This window comes from Monocercomonoides exilis (assembly GCF_001643675.1).
Source record: "Monocercomonoides exilis strain PA203 chromosome Unknown scaffold67-269241, whole genome shotgun sequence".
In the NCBI taxonomy this organism is placed as follows: Eukaryota; Preaxostyla; order Oxymonadida; family Polymastigidae; genus Monocercomonoides; species Monocercomonoides exilis.
The window spans coordinates 2,501-20,683 of record NW_027150612.1 but is presented as its reverse complement, the minus strand read 5'-3'; the positions used below and the strand labels follow the sequence as shown (position 1 = coordinate 20,683).

Genomic DNA, 18,183 nt, shown 5'->3' with positions numbered 1-18,183 from the left:
TCGTTTCTAAAAGTTATTATGTCTTTCCTTTGCGCGGAAACTTTTATTTTCAAATGAATCAAATTTTTATTTCTTTCAAGATTGGTATTGATCAAAAATTTTAAACGTCAATCACATTCAACAATAATTTAAATAAACAGATTAATAATTGAAATACTACAAGAATGCACTCAAATATGCTTTGAGCAAATTCAATTTAACAAGACCCCAATTTGAATAAATAATTTTTTTGAAAAATGTTAAATAATTTTTATATTTCAAAAAATTGAGCAATTTATGCAACAGAATTTTTCCCTAACAAGTTGATTTTGGATAAAACTCTAACATTAAAACTGTGATAAAAAAAGCAAACAAATAAAAACCCTAAAAAAAACACATTTATTTCATTTAAAATTGAACAGGATTTTGAATTTTCTACAAAATTGAAAATAACATATATCACATTTTCCGCACACAATAGGCAGAAAAAAACTTATGATCACTTTATGTTATTATCGAAGCTACACCATGTGACAATTTTATGACCGGTCGTATCTTGTGCATTCACCTTATAAACTTCCGCATGTTTTTGATAACTCAAAACATAACAAATGATGTTTATAAACAATAAACAAACGAAATATGCAAGAATTAGAAATTGCTGTTAAGTGTGCATATGCCTTTTCCTTCATCTTTTGTTAAGAGTGTCAGATTATGGATTGAACAAAAATCCAAAGGAAAAAATTTTCATCACATTTGTATTGAAAAATGAAATTTATGTTATGGGCATTAAGTTAACTACGATCTAAAACAATATAAATGGCGAGAAGATTGCTTATTGTTTTGGTTGCTGTTGCATTTATCGTTTTTTTTGGGGGGTATTCCGGCAAGCAGGCATACTTGGACAAATTGGATTTGTCGAAATTTGAGACGAGAAAGAACAGCACATTTCATCTTGCGGACCAAACCGATGGGCTGATGTGGTTTATCCAACTATCTGATATCCATCTTAGACAAAACGGGTTCACTACTGATTCATTTAGGCATGAAGTTACTTTCTCAGCAAAAATTCACATTTATATATTTTTTTATGAAATATCAAAAGTTCATTCATCAAAAACGCAAAAGAAATTGTTTCACCAAAAGCATTTCTACTGACAGGAGATATATCGCATGGACAAGATATGTTTGTCAGATCTTTATAGTGCTAATTTTTTATAACAGAAAATATGTAATAATTTCTAGGTCAACTACATCTGTTGGGACCAAACAAGAAGAATATGAATGGAAATGGTATTCCAATCTTCTTGAAAACGAATCGCTTGTCTCCGAAAACAATAAGTGCGATAAAATGTTGGACATTCGAGGAAATCATGATGGTTTGATTTTCATTTATTTTTTCATCAATATTTCGGAGCGTTTTTTCTGAAATTACTTTCATAAACCGACTGCATTATGTCTGCATATGCATTTCCTCTCATTTAAATCGATGAACTAGGCGTCGGGGTTTACACATTCTTTTCAGAGCAGGATTATTGGTCGAACTTTTCTTCGTGCGGAACTAAAAATGACACAGTCTATTCGAAGAAGTTTTCTGTTTCTTCGGAGGGCACTTTTTTTGATTTTCCAGGAAAAGTGGCTGGAGAGATGACAGTGTCATTTCTAATGTATGACAGCACTCTTTCGCCTGGGATGATTCTCCCATTCAACTACTTTGGAGATCTGGGTAAGTTTGGCGACCAAACAAAGACTCGAGAAGAATACATCTCAGATGAGTTGCCTAAGCACGAAGCCTCTGATGTTGTATTCATGAGCACGCACGCCCCGATGTTTGTGATGACATCCAAATCGAAAAAGTTTTTGAAGGATTTTGTAATGAACGAGCTGAAAAACTGCTGGGGTTTTTTGGAAGGACACCACCACTATCGGAACATGGACATGCCGATCTGGAAGGGGGAGGTTATGGAGGCTGAGCTGGATGCGTTTACAGCATCACGAGCGTTGCGCCTGATTGCGGTGGATCACGGGATTGTAAGTTATGTTGACGACTTCTACGTGGACAAGAACTCAAAACGAGAGGAGTTGAAGAAAACGAAAGGGATAGGGCACTGGGCAGACACGAGCGAAGCGGACATTGCAGCGTTTGTGATGAATGCGGCGTCGAAGGGGTACAAAGGAAGGATGCCGTTTGACCTTACGCTTAACAAAGTGAAATTTGATGTGTTCAGGAGCGTGCATGCCGAATTGAAGGAGGACGGAATGGTGCATCTTGTTGGAGACGAGGAAGACATTGCGCTGCTTGTGGAAGAGTCGAAGGCAGACCCGATGAAACTGTGGAAGGAACTGAATCCCCATCCCGAACAAGAGCGATTGGATGTGACTGTGGGGAGATTTGATGAGCTGAAGTACTTGTTTGTCCGGCCGAGTGAAGAGGAGTTCGTGAGGGGATACGACAGGTACGAAAAGCAAAAGAAGGAGAAGCAGACGTTAAGGGAGACGAGAAGAGGGCTTGAAGCTGCCAAAGCGTACAATCGAAGTGAGGATAGATCAGAATTCGAAGAGATAACATTTTCGTCGAATGAAATGAGCGAAACAGCTAACTCTTATTTGAGTGCACGACTCGAAAATGAAGACATGGAAGTTAACAATGTTAAATCGAAAACAGCAAATTCTGATAAACCGTATCTTGCTTGGGGTGTTGTGACGAACCCGATGGATGCACGGCAGACAACTAAGAGAACACCGTTTTGGGCAGCTGCTGAATCCACCCACATTCGCGCACTGGTATTTGCCAGGAAGAACGAATTGAGCGATGTGAATGTGAGTATAACTTGTGAAGATGGGACCCCAACGAATTTTGAAGTGCAAATGCATAAACCTGAAGGAGCACCAACAGAAAGCCCACTGTATGTTGCTGAGTGGGATCCAAGTAAATTCACGCAACCGTTCTACAGGATCACACTTAGCGCAAAAGTTGATGGTGAATTTATTGAGCTTGATTCGCATCTATTCTCACTGAAGAATATGACGGCACGACCTGTTAGTTCAATGGGGAGATATTTTCTTGTACTGGATGCAGCTTTCTGGATGCAGTTTTTCTTTTATATGATTGGATTAGGGATGATTGCCTATCTTTTTCTGGGGTGGTTTGTGCCGCTTTGTGCACTATGTCTGGGAAACTCACATATGAAAGCGAAAATAGCTGAAAAAGTGAAAAAAGATAAAGGTGCAGAAATAACAGAAAAATTGAAAAAAGAATTAAAAGAGGAAGATGGAAAAGCGATGGAAATAGCGATGAAAAAGGCTTTTGAAAAGGAAATAGCAAAAGAAGTGGAAAAAGCTGTAAAAGCAAAAGCAACTGAACAGGGGTTATATGACAGAGAACTGTCTCTGAGAATAATTGGAAATACCATCCGTTCAGTTGTGTTCAAACATGCGCAGAGACCAGAAGAGGAAAAATCAGAAACTTGCTGTTGCGATCGCTGTCCAGAAATGATGCGAAAAGTTGAAGACGAGCCAACAGTCTGCTGCTGTTTTTGCTGCGATAGGTTTTGCTCTGTATGTTGTAGGTGGTTCACTGATGATGAAGTTTGCTGCATGTGCTGCGGATGCGATTCCTGCAAAACATGCAACTACTCTTGCGATGTGTGGCGCTACAACATTGCCTCCAACACAAGTGGATATGGAGTCACCAAATCCAACGGCTATGGGTCTTGCGATGGGCAGTACGAGTTCTTCCGACCGAGATCCCTTCGGAAAGGCGAGCTGATCAGCGCTGAAAGAAAGGACGAGGCGAAAATGAAGGCACCTCTGGTTTCGTCACTTTCTCTTGCAGAAACTTCATTCTGGAGGAGATTTGCACAAGGATATATCAGATTGTTCTATCCGTATTATCAGATTGGGTTCTGGAGATCTATTGTGATTATTCTGTACTGCATTGCTTTCTATCTGGTTGGACCTCAGCTGATAGGAAAGTGGGATAATCAGCCAACACTAATATTCACTCCTAAAAATTATATCCAATTCCCTTTTATTGAAAGGGGAGTGAAGGAGGACCTTAACTCTAAAGAAATCGAACAAGCAAAATCACCACTTTCTGTGTTTGTTGGAGAAGATGTTGGGATGCTGTACATGTTGCTTGGAATGGTTGTTGTGTATCTTCCGTTCTTTGCGCTGTTTGCATATGCGCCTCGCAAACCTCCTTACAGCGTGGGAGAAAAGCTGATGAAGAAGGAATTCGAAAAAGAAGCAGCTTCTGAGCAACAGACAACTGAAGAAAACAAGCTAAATAAGAGAAATGATGAGAAAGAGAAATGCAGTCAAAAGAACTGCGAAGTATTTTTTGAATGGATTGGAGCAGTGATAGGCTTAATTGTGGCCATTATTGTGAGCTCTGCTTCACTGAGAAATTGGCCTGGATCGCTTGCAGCGATATTTGTTATCACATTGGCTGGTTTCACTTTGTTCTCCCTGCTTTGCGTTGGCAAGCAAACCGCTATTGCCACAGTGATATCGATGGTCATTGGATTGTTTACGGGAATTGCTCTTGGCTGCGCTGTTGCAAAAACTGGAAAGGGAGTTGTCATCGGGCTATTTGCGCTGTGTGTTGCAGGTGGAGCGTTGGGAGGAGCAGCAGGGCAGACAATTGAATATGCTGGTCTTTCTCCTTTGGAGCTTTTTTTTAACAAACAAAAGAGGAAAAAGAATGAGGAAACTCAAAAACTTGATAAAAAAGCTCATTCAACTCAAGAAATGGAAATCCCTGACGATGAACATGCCAAAGAAAATGATGAAGATGAAGCTGAACAACAAACGGGGGATGGATCCGCACACAACGGCAAATCGAGTGATGAAGCTGACGATCCAGAGCCTTTGATAGGATGGTCTCAGGTAGAATATGGATATGCTCCTCCACCGACTTCAGAAACGCGCTCAGGCTGTTCGTGTGAGTGCTTCTATATCACACTTATTTTGTATATAATTGGATCCGTCGGGTTCTTCCTGGTGATTTCATACATGCACCATGCTTTCTGGATGTCGCCAGCGTTGCTGTGGCACCCGTTCTTTGTGGCTTTTATTCTGATGTGGATGAATGGCGTATGGGTGGAAAGTATCTGCCCCTGTTGCGACGACGCAAGAGAGTGCTGCTGTTCTAAGTCAATGGGAATGTGGCTTTGCTGGCCGACGCTTGAGGTGCAATTGAAGAAAGGAAAGTGCAAGAAGGGTGATAGTGTTAAAGATAAACCAGTCTCCAGTTATAATCAAAGTTGTAGTTCAAGTGGTAGCATTGAAGAAGATTCAAGTAAAAATTTAGGAAAGGGCGACAAAATAAGTAATCAAAAGAGTGAATTGCTAAAGGAATTAAAAAGAAATCAGGAGGCAGCTCTGGAAGAAAGGAGAACTTAACCTCTCTTTGTATTCTTTGACTGTTTTTTCATACCCTGAAAATTTTTCCATGCGAAAACGCGTTTTTGACAAATTTGCGTTTTTAGCAATTACTCATCTTATTTTATCCTCCACTGGATTCTTTGTGCCTTTTTTGTTTTTGTTTCTGTGATGTCTTGACCAAGATGTTTCACAACAACTTATTATCTCAAAGTCCATTCAAATTCTTGCTTTGACTAAATTTTTCATTTTGAGATTGTTTTTATTTGTATTTATTTGTTTATTATATATATATAATATATATTGAATCAGACATTTGTCGAAATGCATGGAGATGTATTTGCCCTTCTTGGTACATGTTGCATTTGATTTCTCATTTGCTGATACTACCCTTTTCATTTCACTGTTTTTATCACGTTTGGAAAAATGAAGAATCATCAGAGCTTTTTTTGAAGATAAAATCTTTATGCGCTGAACTTATTTTTGCTTTGAAGCAGAATATGGTCAAATGAAATGGTTCATTATTTTGATTTTCACTCAAAGGTAATGAAATACAAACATTTTGCAGTTCTTGCGAACGGAGTTGGTTTAATTCTTTATTTATCTTTGACTACACTGATGAAACAAAGTCACGATGCAAATGCTATTGCTTGTTGAGGGCATTCGACAAGGATGACATGCTCAAAAGAAATCTCTTAATCTGCTATTCTTCAAAAAAAATACAAAACGGCTTGAATCCAAAGATATAATCTCAAGCGAAAGGCATCTTCTCGCAATTTCTTTCTGAAAAATGTATGCAAAAAAATCCGACATGCACCGCATGAATAGAATCCATGCCTTGTTCAACACAGCCAGAATGTGCAAACGGTCAGACTTCTTTCCCATCTGAAGGCGGCGTGTCGAAGCATACGCACCAAAAGCAAGGACAAAAAGATCTTTGCATGCACGAAGTCTTCTATTGGCTATCTTTTAAATCGACTTTTATCTTCATTCAAGATGACTCTTGAGATTATCGAAGAAGAAAGAACTGAAAAACCAAAAATTTAAAAGAACTGACCATTCAAATCTTAAAAAAAAATGGTTGAAAAATAATGCGAAATGATTTTGAAGCTAAACAGACAAAAATTGAAAAAGTTTGAAGACCATCTTCAACCACAAGACACAGGATTGCATTATTGGTGGATCAATAACAACACTCAACATGATTTTGATTGGTTAAATTAAAAATTCACAGACAACTTCTTCAACTTCTTCAAACACATCCTCTTCCAATTACAATGCATTGTCCACAAAAAAAAAGATAAAACAGAATATATTTTCATATCGCCAGATGACAATTACCTTTCGCAGCAGGTTGATCTTTCTGATCAAAATGTGGTTGTTGTGTTTGTGTCACCGGTGGAGCTGCCAGCAGACGTGGAGGGGTATCTGAAAAAGCTTCTTGTAGCTGGCGCAGCGCGGTAGTCATCTCTTCGTTCAGCGCCTTCGTCTTCTTCGTCTTCTTCAACTGGAGCAGCACGCCGATCAACTTCACCATTTCGGAGGCTGCGAAGCTATGAGAAGAAGGCGGCAAGGATTGAGAGGTCATCATTATCATCATAAGCTCCTAAGATTGATCCTTCTGAGATATTGTGGCAGAATCAAACACGTCAGCAGGAGCGATGGACGATATCGAGAGGCGGCTGGGGTGTATGAAAAACAAAAGAAGTCGTAACTGAGGGAGCAACAAACGCTTCGAATAATTTGTTGTGGCTCGGCGGGCGGTGCTATATGGAGGTGTTGTGTGTGCGTATTATGTGGCGCTTTCGGAGATGCTTTCGGTTTCGCTGATGGGGCTGCTTCCGTCGCTTTCAATTTCAGTGGGCACGAAGTCGGGGAGCAATCAGATCTTTGATGCTGCAGATGTGAATGCGTTCCAGTCGATCTGCGATCTGTTTGACCCGTCGCTGCTCCAGATATGTCGATCGCCGCAGTTGAAATATTTTGTGAAGTTGAAAGATGAAGTGATGGGGCGAGGGGTTGCAGTGTGTGAAGTTGTGAAGATTGTGGAAAAAGGGTTGGCTGCAGCGGGGCTGAGGAAGGAGGATGTGGTTCTGCCTCCATTAGCGATTGCACTGGATGTGCTGGAGAAGTGAGAAGAGGTAGAGGAAGGAGAAGGGGGAAACAAAGGGGGAAACAAAGGGGGAGGCAAAGAAGGAGAAGAAGAGGGAAAAGAAGAGGGAAAAGAAGATGGAGGGAGAGAGGGAGGTGATGGGAATGAAGTGAAAGGCGGGTGTCCGACAGCGCACAGAGAGTTTGTGGAGAGAATCAAGGAGAACCAGATGAAGCTGGAAGAAGCGATGGCTCTGCTGGTTGTGGAGGCGCTTGGGCTGAGTGAGCTGAGGTTTGTGAAGGCAGAGGCTGAGGCGGATTCAGACAAACAGTAATTAACAGAAAGTGAAGGATGCAGTTCTTCTCCATCCGATAACATCTAACAGGAGAACAGGAGAGCAGAAGAAGAAGAAGCAGATGGGTCTTTGGGCATAACTACAGATGAAAGTGAAGGAAGTGCGGGGAAAGATGAGGAACAGGTGGAAATGTCGATAAATGGTTTTGCGACATATGAGGAGCAAGGGAGATAGGGCAGCTCGATAGTTTTGGAGAAGGAAAAGAAGAAAGAGAAGATGATGAAAATAGAGGGTAAGAATCGAATGGAGAAAGAAATGGAATGAAAGATGGAGATAAAGGAGAAAGAGAAGGAGGTGAAGAAATAGAAGACGAAGACGAAGACGAAGACGAAGACGAAGACGAAAAAGAAGAAGAAGAAGAAGAAGAAGAAGCCAAATTAGTCGCAATTGGAAAGGAAATGATTATTTTCCAAGGAAATAATTGTTGTTGGTTTATTGATTGAAATGTGTGTATTCCTTTTGTTTGTCATTCTCTTTCTCTTTTTCCTTTTCCATCTCCATCTCCATTTTTCTTTCTTTTCTTCTTCCTTTCTCTCATTTCTGTTCATGCTATTCCCCTTCTTTCTTCAACTTTATCAGTTTATTCTTTTCTCTCCTTCTCTCTTTTCTCTGTTATTTCTGTTCCTATTCGTTCTAATCGTCTGCTTGCAACATAACTTCTTTCTCTTTTTCCTTCCTCTTTTGTGTTTCTTCTGCTGATATCCTCAAAATCCCGTGCTTCAATATTTTTGAACCACATCCGGAGAATTAGCAGCATCCAGAGAAATCTCCTTCTTCGTTTGATTATCTCCGCTTTCGTTTTATCTTCTTCTTTTCCTTCTCCTTCTTCTCATTCACTTTTTTCTTTTTTTCTTTTTTTCTTTTTTCTCATTGAAATTCCCCGTTTCAGCAGATCTATTTGAGCACCAGCCTGCAAAAATTGATCCAAACATCTTTTTCTTTTTCTTTTCTCAAATCCAACATCTGATTATTTTGTTTCCTTTCTTCTGCTTTTCTTCAGTCTTCACAACATGAAAAGTGAAGGAATAATCTTCAAAGGAGACACTTCGACTTTTCTTTCTTTCTTTCTCTCTTTCCCTCAGAAAATTGTTTGCCATTCGCTCTTTCTTCTCTTTTCCCCATCTTCCTTTTCCTTTCCCTTCAAATCTGCTTTTCTTCTTCATTACAATTTGTCCTTATTTTCCGCTCTGTCTTTGTATCTTCCCTCCTCTCTCTTCTCCTCCTCTTTGAAGTACTCCATGATTTATTCCAACTCAAATTCCATGAAATTTCTAAAGTCTTTTCATTTTTCATCCAATTCTGCATATTCCACCCAAAATGCGTGCCTTCTTATTAAGGAATTAAAATGGTTGTTTCCGTCAAACAATTTTATGGAAATGACGAAGAAGAAAGATAAGCAACATGAAAATTTTGTTGTTCTTTTAAATGTGAATGCCCATCCAGTTCATCTGCTCCGACAAAAGAGTCGCTTCTTCCAAATGCTTTCAACAAATAAGCCAAATAAACTGCTTTTCTCTCTCTTGCAAGCTCATGTTAAGCATTGTCCGGTTATGTAACATGCAAAACAGATGGCAAAAGTCACGAATATCATCGTTGAATACGATGTAAATAAGAATAATCTCAAAACTTCTGAATCTTTTGAAAAAGGATAAAATGGCTTCTCTCTCTTTGCGGTATTCCTGTTCGTAACCAATCTGTATTCATTCAAAGAACATCTTAAAAGAATAATGAGTCAAATAAAAAAAGTCAAACCATCTTTTTGGCCTTGAAATATTTTCCCATCTCCAATGGATTGGTGATAATCAGCCCAGCTGGCTTTCTTGTTCTAAGAATCCTTTATGAAGCAGGCAATGATGCAAGTGAAAGATTATATTATCCAAATGATAAAGCAATGAGCTCCTTTTCAATGACTTCTTCAACGCCATGTCTTTGTTGATAGTTTTCAAAAGTGTTTCGCGTAAATGGCAATGCGTTTGTTGTTAAGGCCTGCTGAGTGCTTCGTTCAACTCGCTTCCTTCATTGTTTAATCCCAAATTCCCTTTCCTTTTCCACAAAGAAAATCTTCCCCCCAAAAAAACCACGTTAAACAAATCCTGCGCGAAAGACATGCCAAGGGCACGCATTTCCCTCGAAATGAACAAGCTGTGCAATTCTCTCTTTCTGACATTATGCTCGCTTTTTCTGCATCTTGCTTGAGTTATTTTTCGTTCAAATAATCGCATCCGATGTTGTGCCATATGTTTTGTAATATATAACCAAGTCCAAATCTCATGCAATTTCCTCCACCAATTTACTTTTCGTAATCAATAGATGCAAACAGCCACTCGCTCCTCCATCTGTAGACAAAATCCCTGTTCTTCTGTAGCGATATAACTCGCATGGGTGCATCTGTGGTTGCATGCACAAGCAGCTCAAACAAACTTTTATCTCAACATATCATCAATCAAAAATATTCACTAATTTAATTATATGTTTACCACCCTTATTTATTTGCACAAAAACAAGATTTTTTAATATAAAGATTTGCATGTTTTGATGCAAAAGACATTGATGGAAAATGAAGATTTTTGGACTCGTGTGTTATTAGATGTTTGACTTGTTGTTTTTAATTCTTTTAATGTGAGTTTTACACTGCAATTCTGAAAAACGAATTTATTTGTTGTTTTGGTTCATTTTGCATTTTCGCAGTCAACTTCAAAGACAAATATTTCGGGGTTTGCAAAAAATTTATTAGAAACGAATGGTTAAATCAATAAATGTGTATTTTTTTTCTCTTTTGATTTTTCACCTTTTTTAGAGAAACTTTCACAGCTGGAACAATTCACCGAAGCAGAACAGAAACAAGCAATCGTCGAAATGAATGAAATGATTGATGGAATGGATTATTATGAATACAGATGTGTTTTCACACAAGAACTGTTCGATGAAATAGACAAAATGATTGAAGATAAGAAACTTTCGATAGAAAATGCAATTTTGCTGTTGAAGCATATTGGATATTCCAACGTGCTGAAAAATATTTTTATTTCTGGATTAAGAAATTCTTCATTGAATAAAATATTTGAAAGGATGATCATTGAAGAAGATGAGAAAAAAGAACTTTTAAATGAAAAGCTTCTTGTTAATCTTTGCGAATGCTATTTTTTGTTGAACAGGTGGGCTTCTTCAAATTTGTTTCCGGTTTGCGTTCCCTGTCTTCTGAAAGTTTCTTTGAACAAGGAGAAAAAAGAGGAAGCACAAAAAAAAGTGGAAATGGCTTTGCTGGCTTTGTCAAATATTGGACAATTTAAAGTGTGCTAAGCTGGCTTGATTGCTTGATTGCAAAATTAATTTGTTTTATTATTTGTATTTTTCTTATCTTTTATTAGGAAGTGAGAAATGAACTGTTCTTGATTGAAATCAAAGAGATTATCAAACATCAGCAGAAACACAGAAATCTTACAAAACTTGCCTATCAATCTGTTTGGAGTTTTTTGATTTACCGATTTTGGGAAGACAGTAGCTTGAAGGGAGAGATTGTGAATGAGATGCATTTTGGAAGAGAAGCAGCAAGAGAACTGGAAGAGCTAACAAGAAATGTGAATTGGAAGAAGAAAAAAGAGGAAATGAACAAAGAAGAAGCGAAAGAAGAATTTGCATTGGCGAGATGGCTGCAAACATTCTCGATTTATTTTTACTGTTGTCGATTGAAGAATGAAGAATTTATTGGGCTCATCAACAGCATTGTACAGATATATCGAGCGGCAAAAGATAATCAAAGAGAAATTTGCGATTGGTGCGTTTATTCCTTGAGAAATGCAGCAGAAAGAAGAATTGTGAAAGATGAAGACTTATTGAAAGGAGGTGCTATTGATGCTGTTTTGGAGGGGATACGGCGACCAACATTGGATGACTATTTTTTGGAGAGCTTTATGAAATGCTTTTTGGATATGTCAAGGCGATTAAAATCAATGGATGATGAAAATGAGGAAGCGAAAAGAAAGACAACGAAAATTGTGATACACGAAAAGATGGAAGAAGAAGGATTCGAAGATACATTCACAAGTTTTCATGCAATTATTGATTTTCTCAACGATAAATTTTATGAAGATTTATCGTTGGATGTTTCTGATTATTTTGCGAATGTCTGATGAAATTGCGCGTTTCATATTTTGTAATTCAAAAATGAAATATTATTTTTTCCATTGGTTAATTATTTTCGAAACTTTGGATATGTTTTCTTTATTAAAGTTGAAAAAAATTTTTTTTAATCGATTATTTGTTAATTTTTCAGATTGTTCTGTAAATGTTTGAGGAAATGAGATGTAATTTAATCTGAAAATCAAAAATTTTATTTGTTTTTCTTTCAGCTTCACATCACAATTCGACAAGCCTAAAGTAAGTTTTACAGATTTGTTTTTATCATTTCACAAAATCTAAAAAACAAACATTCATTTGAACCTAATTTCAAAAGCCATTTTTTAAAATTTTGAAATGGAACAAAACGTAAAAAAGAAAAAGAAGAAGAAGAAGCAGCAGTAGAAAATGAAAATGAAGTTACAAATAACAGTTGATGATGATTGTGATTTATCTTTTTCTTCCTTTCTGTTCTTTCTTCTTCTTCTCCTCCTCGTTCTTCACATCTGTCAGCAGATTTGACTGACTGCAGCAGCATCTTCATTCTGTTTATAACAGTTTTCTCCACTCAGATTCTGTTCAGCATCAACGAAGTGTCATCCAACGATATCCCAGCGACTAGACTGTGTTTATTGAAGGAAAGGTGGAAGATTCCTTTAAAGGCAAATGCTTCCAGAGGCTCAGTGAAACAAGCACGATGAATGTGAATGTCTTCGCAAGTTTCTGCAAGTTGCTGAGTCTGAATTGATAAGGATCTGCCAGATGAATCCGTTTTAGAGTGAATTATATTTTTAAAATTCGCAAAATTAACCAAAAAATTATCAAAGAAAAGAACACAAATAAAAAGAAAAATATGAAGTTCCAAATGAGGCAATACCATTTTTTTAGAAAAAAATATGCTCTTCTTCTCGCCTTTCTGATTGAAGCAGTCTGCCTTTTATCATTTCTTCTCAACCATTTATTTTTTATTAACGAAAGTCAAAAGAATAGCGATGAAACACTAAAAGTGAAATAAAAAAAGAGATAGAATGGAAAGGAAAAAATTAGAAATTATCATTGCAAAAAATGTTTCACTTATTTTTATTTTTGATGATCTCTTTCTTTCTTTCTTTTTCTTTTGTTAATTTTTCAAAAAAAAAAACCATTGCAAATGCAACAATAAATTGGATAACACACCCTAATTAAATCAAACATTTCTATCGCCATCTGTTCCGTCTTTTTGATTCGTTTCTTCTTCTTCCATGTGGCTTCTAGGTTTGCCTCGAAATCCACACCGAAATCGGTGAATCAACAACAGCCATCAAAACAACCCAAAATAATGACTTTCAACAAAACGAAACATCAAGTGGAAATCACTATCAAACGATAAATGTGTTGAAATGAACTCAATATTCCGCATGTGCTTGGTTCCGCATATTTTATCAACCTCTCTTCGCCATCTCGACTTTGTTCATCTTCTCTCAGCCTCAAAATCTTTTGGAATAGAATCTCTTTCAATGCTCAATTAACGATGCTGTCCATTGTTGACTTAATAAATTCTCTTATGCGTTCAATTATCATGCGCCCAATCATCAAAAAAACTGCGAATTGTTGAAAGCTTGATTCACTCCATCAATCTTCCTTCAGCCTGGATGGCCAACTCAAGTCACGAACAAATAACAAAATCATCCTGAAATCTCAAAATCTCTCTCAACACATTAAATTTGAAACATTCCCGGAAACAAGCAAACACTCTGAAATAACAGAAAAAATCATTTCGAAGAAGTAAATCTTCCAGACGAAACAAAATGTGAAGGAAATAAGTGTAATATTTATGTTTGAATTTTAATTTGCAATAACGTTTAAATGCACAGTTTTATGTGCAAATTGCTGCTTTTTTGTCACTTTTTTGTTTTGTTCTTCAAAACAATTTATTGCCTCTTCTTCATGTGGCAGATAATATTAAAACTAATATTATTTTGATACCCAATACCAAACATATGGGATATTTTTCTATTAATTGAAGATTTCATTCAAAATTCAATCAAGATCCTTGGAATAAATTATTGTTGGCTTGATCAGATAGAAATTAAACTCTTTCGTATTTGGCTAAATACGACCAATTTTACAGCTTCTTTGTAATTTCTTTTTTGACACATATTTTGATTTATCAAAGGAATTGAGTTTGGACTTTATCTTTGTTTTGCCAATTATCAACAATATTGTTTTTGTTTGTTTTTCTGTTTTTCATTTGAAATTTTGCAGCAAATTTCGTATTTGCATAAAATTGACAGAATGGAAATGTGCGATGAAGACAAATCCAATGATGATGCTCAAGATCCGTCTCTTGCAGACAAGTTTTCAAGTTTGCTTAAATTGTGTATTTTCAAAGATCTCATGTTATATGATTTTTGATGATCGGGGAAGAATTACTTGATCAGTTGGAGCATTGCAGTGAGGATGAGCAGAGAAAGAAAATAGAGCGAATGAATAGATTAATTGAAGAAATGAATAAAGAAGAATTAAAATCCATTATCAACGAAGAAATATTCAACAAAATGAACAAAATGATTGAAGAAAAGAAAATGTCGATGGAAAATACATTTTTGCTGCTGAAGCATGTTGGATATTGCAATGTGCAGAAAAACGATTGGAATCAATACTTTTTTGCATCTTCGCTGAGAGGAAGATTCGAACAGATGATTGCTGAAGAAGAACAGAAAAAAGATGAAAAGAATGAAAAGCTTCTGACTGAGATCTGCGAATGCTATCTTTATTTGAAAGATAGGACTATTTCAAGAGTGCCTTATGCATGTGTGACTTGCCTTCTGAAAGCTGCATTGAGGAAAGAGGAGAACAAAGATGTCCAGAAAGAAGCGGAAATGGCTTTGTTAGCATTGAGCAGCATTGGGGATAATGTGTGTGAAGTTCAATTTCCTTTATGAAATCAGAAATTTTATTCTTTATTTTTTTAAAAGTTTGTCGAACAAGAACTTTATCTGAATGATATCAAAGAAATCATCAAATATCATCAAGAACACAGAAATCTTACGCATCTGGCCTATCAGTCTGCTTGGGAGTTTTTAATTAAAAGATTTATCAAAGATAGAAATTTGGAAGATATGATTGTGAATGAGCTGCATTTTGTCGGAGAAGCAGCAAGAGAGTTGGAAGAGCTGACAAGAAATGAGGATTGGAACAGAAAAAAAGGAGAGGAAAGAGGAAAGGAAGCGAAAGAAGAATTTGCATTGACGAGATGGCTCAAAACATGTGCAATGTATCTACAAAGTTGTCGATTGAGGAATGAAGAAAATGTTGGGCTGCTCAAAAACATTGTTCAGGTTCATCGAGCAGAGAAGGATAATTACAGTATTATTAGCAATCTCTGCATTTATTCCTTGAGAAATGCAGCAGAAAGGAGAGTTGTGAAAGTTGAAGACTTGGTGAACATAGGAGCTATTGGTCTCTTTTTGGAGGGGATTCAGAGGCCAACATTGGATGACAGATTGACATTTCAATTTTTGGTGTTTTTCATGAATGTTTCAATGCGATTGAAAAGAAAGGAGAAAGATGAAATTGGCGAAGTTAAAAGAAAAACGAGCATGAGGAAAGTGTTTGAAAAGATGGAAGAAGAAGGATTCGAAGATACCATCGCAAACTTTTTTGAAACAATAGATTTTCTTCACAGAAAATATAATCGAGAATTGACGTTGAATATTTCTGATTATTTTGTAAATGTTTAAATTCAAAGAGCTTTTTCTATTTCTGACTTTTCGGAAATTGAATATGCTAAGTCAGAAAAAGAAAGGAAACAAAAGAAGAAGAAGAAGAAGAGAGGAAGAATTTGATAACAATCCGAAAAGAGCCTTTTTTATAGGTACGGACAATGACAATTCATTCTTCATCTATCTCCTTCAACAATTTCTTCATCATCAACAACAATTACTCTTTTTCCTTCACCTTCTTCTTCTTCCTCTTCTTCCTCTTCTTCCTCTTCTTCCTCTTCTTCCTCTTCTTCCTCTTCCTCTTCCTCTTCCTCTTCCTCTTCCTCTTCCTCTTCCTCTTCCTCTTCCTCTTCCTCTTTTTCTTTTTCTTCTTTTATTTTTAATTTCTTTTTTCGTCAACAATCTTTGTAATTCATTTTCTTTATCGTTGAAAGCTCATTCATCAATTTTCCACTATTTTTATAAAAAAATCAGAACCGATAATAGTTAAAAAAAATTTAATTGTTCATAAATGATTTTGGTTTTTCTTGATCAAAATTTAAACTTTTTCAAAGTGGTAATGGGCCCTATTATTTTAAGAAAATGGATGTTGATGAAGATATATATTTAAAAAAAAAAAACACATTATAACAAAATGATGAATGATTATTTGAATAAGATAATTCAATTATAATTTATAATGAAAAATTTTTCATTTGTTTTTTTGAAATGAATCAGAATTCTTTCAAAATAGACAAAAATCATAATCTTCAATTCAACATTTATTTATTTATCTATTTATTTTTTTATTCGAAGATAAACAAAACGTGAATTGGTTATCTTGAAAGATACATATATCGCGCAAAATACCGGACAAGATCGAATTAACAATAACCGCAAGAGGAATAATTCTGACAATTTTCCTCAGAATATATCTCATCAATACAAACTCATTTGATAAACGAGACTTTCAAAACTTCCTCGTTTATGCTCAGAAAAAAATTATTATTAAAACCTCGGAGAAATAGAATTTTTTGTTTCACCGAAATTTCGATACTGATTTTTTCAGAGCATAAATGAGGAAGTTTTGAAAGTCTCGTTTCTCAAATGAGTTTGCGTTGACGAGATATATTTTGAGGAAAATTGCCAGAATTATTCCTCTTGCGGTTATTGAGATATCGATCTTGTCCGGTATTTTGTGCGATGTCCGGTATTTAATGTGATATCTGTAATATTCTTTTTATATTATCACTAAACTTCTTATTAAGAAATCTTTAAAAAAAATATGTTATCAAATTGATAAAAATTACAACAAAATATAGATCAGTTATTAAATTTTCGATGTTGAGATTCTGACTAGGGAATTATAATAATAGGTTAGGTTAGATACAAAGGCGACGCCTGCGTGTGAACAGGTCAGCAACGGGGCTCATGTGGGCAAAAATCAATATTCTCGAATGATGTGAAAAAATCCAAGAAATTACAAAAAATTCCAAAAATTTTGAAAAAATATGTGTTCCGAAAGAAAATCTGTTTAGACGATCAAAAATCGCATTACTAGGTTGCCCGACATTGGAAAGCTTCATCTGCTGATATTTGTTCATCGAAAGAGTGTTCAAATGAAAGCTTGAATTTTTTTGATTTTTCATTTTTTTTTTCATTTCTCACAAAAAAGTCTTCATTGAGTAATAATAAAAAACTTTTTTTAATAAGAAATATTTTGATCATAAAAATTTACCACAATAAAATTATTAATCAAAACTTGCAAGGGAAACTCCCACAGGAACAACTAGCAACTTTTGGTTTTCAATTCAAACATCGTTTGCTTTATTAAATTATTTGTCATACGATTTTCATTGTTTTATTATCCAATTATTATTCTGATTCAGCTCCGATAAACTCATCGTTTTGTATGTTTTCTTTTGATTAAATTTATATTTTTGCTTTTTCAATCTTGGATTATCATATTTTTCATGCTTTATATTTCATCCAGTGTTTTATCATAACATTAGAATTATTCTATTGATTAACTTTCAATATTTATGATTCGGAATTTTACTAAGAGCCAAGATCGCCTGTGTGGTCGTTTATTATTTATATTAGTCTCATTTTTATATTTTTATTTGAATTTTCTTTAAGTGGAAGAGCAATGAATTACAAAGGTTTTTTTTTTTTCATTCATTACATTAATTTCACAAATCTTATATTCATTTATTTTAAAAGATAAATTCAATAAAAGCTTCGAACGGAAAAAGAAAGAAGAATCGTTGAAAATAAGCAAGCACGCAGTACTTTCCTTTTCGCAGCCCGGCTTTAGGGTTAGGTTAGGGTTAGGGTTAGGTTAGGGTTAGGGTTAGGGTTAGGTTAGGGTTAGGGTTAGGGTTAGGGTTAGGGTTAGGTTAGGTTAGGGTTAGATAGGCCATGTGACAAAATGTTGATCTCCCATTAGTCTATCTTAACTAACTCCAACAATTTAGGTTAGGTTAGGGTTAGGGTTAGGGTTAGGGTTAGGGTTAGGGTTAGGGTTAGGGTTAGGGTTAGGGTTAGGGTTAGGGTTAGGGTTAGGGTTAGGG

The 18,183-nt window shown here is 35.9% G+C and overlaps 5 protein-coding genes across 5 annotated transcripts; 3 read left to right on the top strand and 2 right to left on the bottom strand.

Annotated features, from left to right (window-relative positions):
- Positions 1 to 798: 798 nt before the first annotated feature.
- MONOS_13520 (uncharacterized protein) lies at positions 799 to 5,385 on the top strand (the record flags this gene model as incomplete). Its single annotated transcript, XM_067866232.1, has 4 exons — positions 799 to 962; positions 1,085 to 1,165; positions 1,225 to 1,358; positions 1,478 to 5,385. 4 exons carry the CDS (start codon positions 799 to 801, stop codon positions 5,383 to 5,385), a joined length of 4,287 nt encoding a protein of 1,428 aa, XP_067718994.1.
- A 1,297-nt stretch (positions 5,386 to 6,682) lies between these two features.
- MONOS_13519 (uncharacterized protein) lies at positions 6,683 to 6,955 on the bottom strand (the record flags this gene model as incomplete). The annotated part of the gene is made up of 1 exon (XM_067866230.1): positions 6,683 to 6,955. The coding sequence occupies one exon, from the start codon at positions 6,953 to 6,955 to the stop codon at positions 6,683 to 6,685; it is 273 nt and encodes a 90-aa protein (XP_067718993.1).
- A 220-nt stretch (positions 6,956 to 7,175) lies between these two features.
- On the top strand, positions 7,176 to 7,790 carry MONOS_13518 (uncharacterized protein; the record flags this gene model as incomplete). Its single annotated transcript, XM_067866229.1, has 2 exons — positions 7,176 to 7,454; positions 7,506 to 7,790. The coding sequence occupies 2 exons, from the start codon at positions 7,176 to 7,178 to the stop codon at positions 7,788 to 7,790; spliced, it is 564 nt and encodes a 187-aa protein (XP_067718992.1).
- A 1,505-nt stretch (positions 7,791 to 9,295) lies between these two features.
- MONOS_18340 (uncharacterized protein) lies at positions 9,296 to 9,593 on the bottom strand (the record flags this gene model as incomplete). Its single annotated transcript, XM_067871352.1, has 2 exons — positions 9,296 to 9,505; positions 9,564 to 9,593. The coding sequence occupies 2 exons, from the start codon at positions 9,591 to 9,593 to the stop codon at positions 9,296 to 9,298; spliced, it is 240 nt and encodes a 79-aa protein (XP_067718991.1).
- A 4,608-nt stretch (positions 9,594 to 14,201) lies between these two features.
- MONOS_13517 (uncharacterized protein) lies at positions 14,202 to 15,649 on the top strand (the record flags this gene model as incomplete). Its single annotated transcript, XM_067866228.1, has 3 exons — positions 14,202 to 14,271; positions 14,334 to 14,824; positions 14,885 to 15,649. The coding sequence occupies 3 exons, from the start codon at positions 14,202 to 14,204 to the stop codon at positions 15,647 to 15,649; spliced, it is 1,326 nt and encodes a 441-aa protein (XP_067718990.1).
- Positions 15,650 to 18,183: the final 2,534 nt, after the last annotated feature.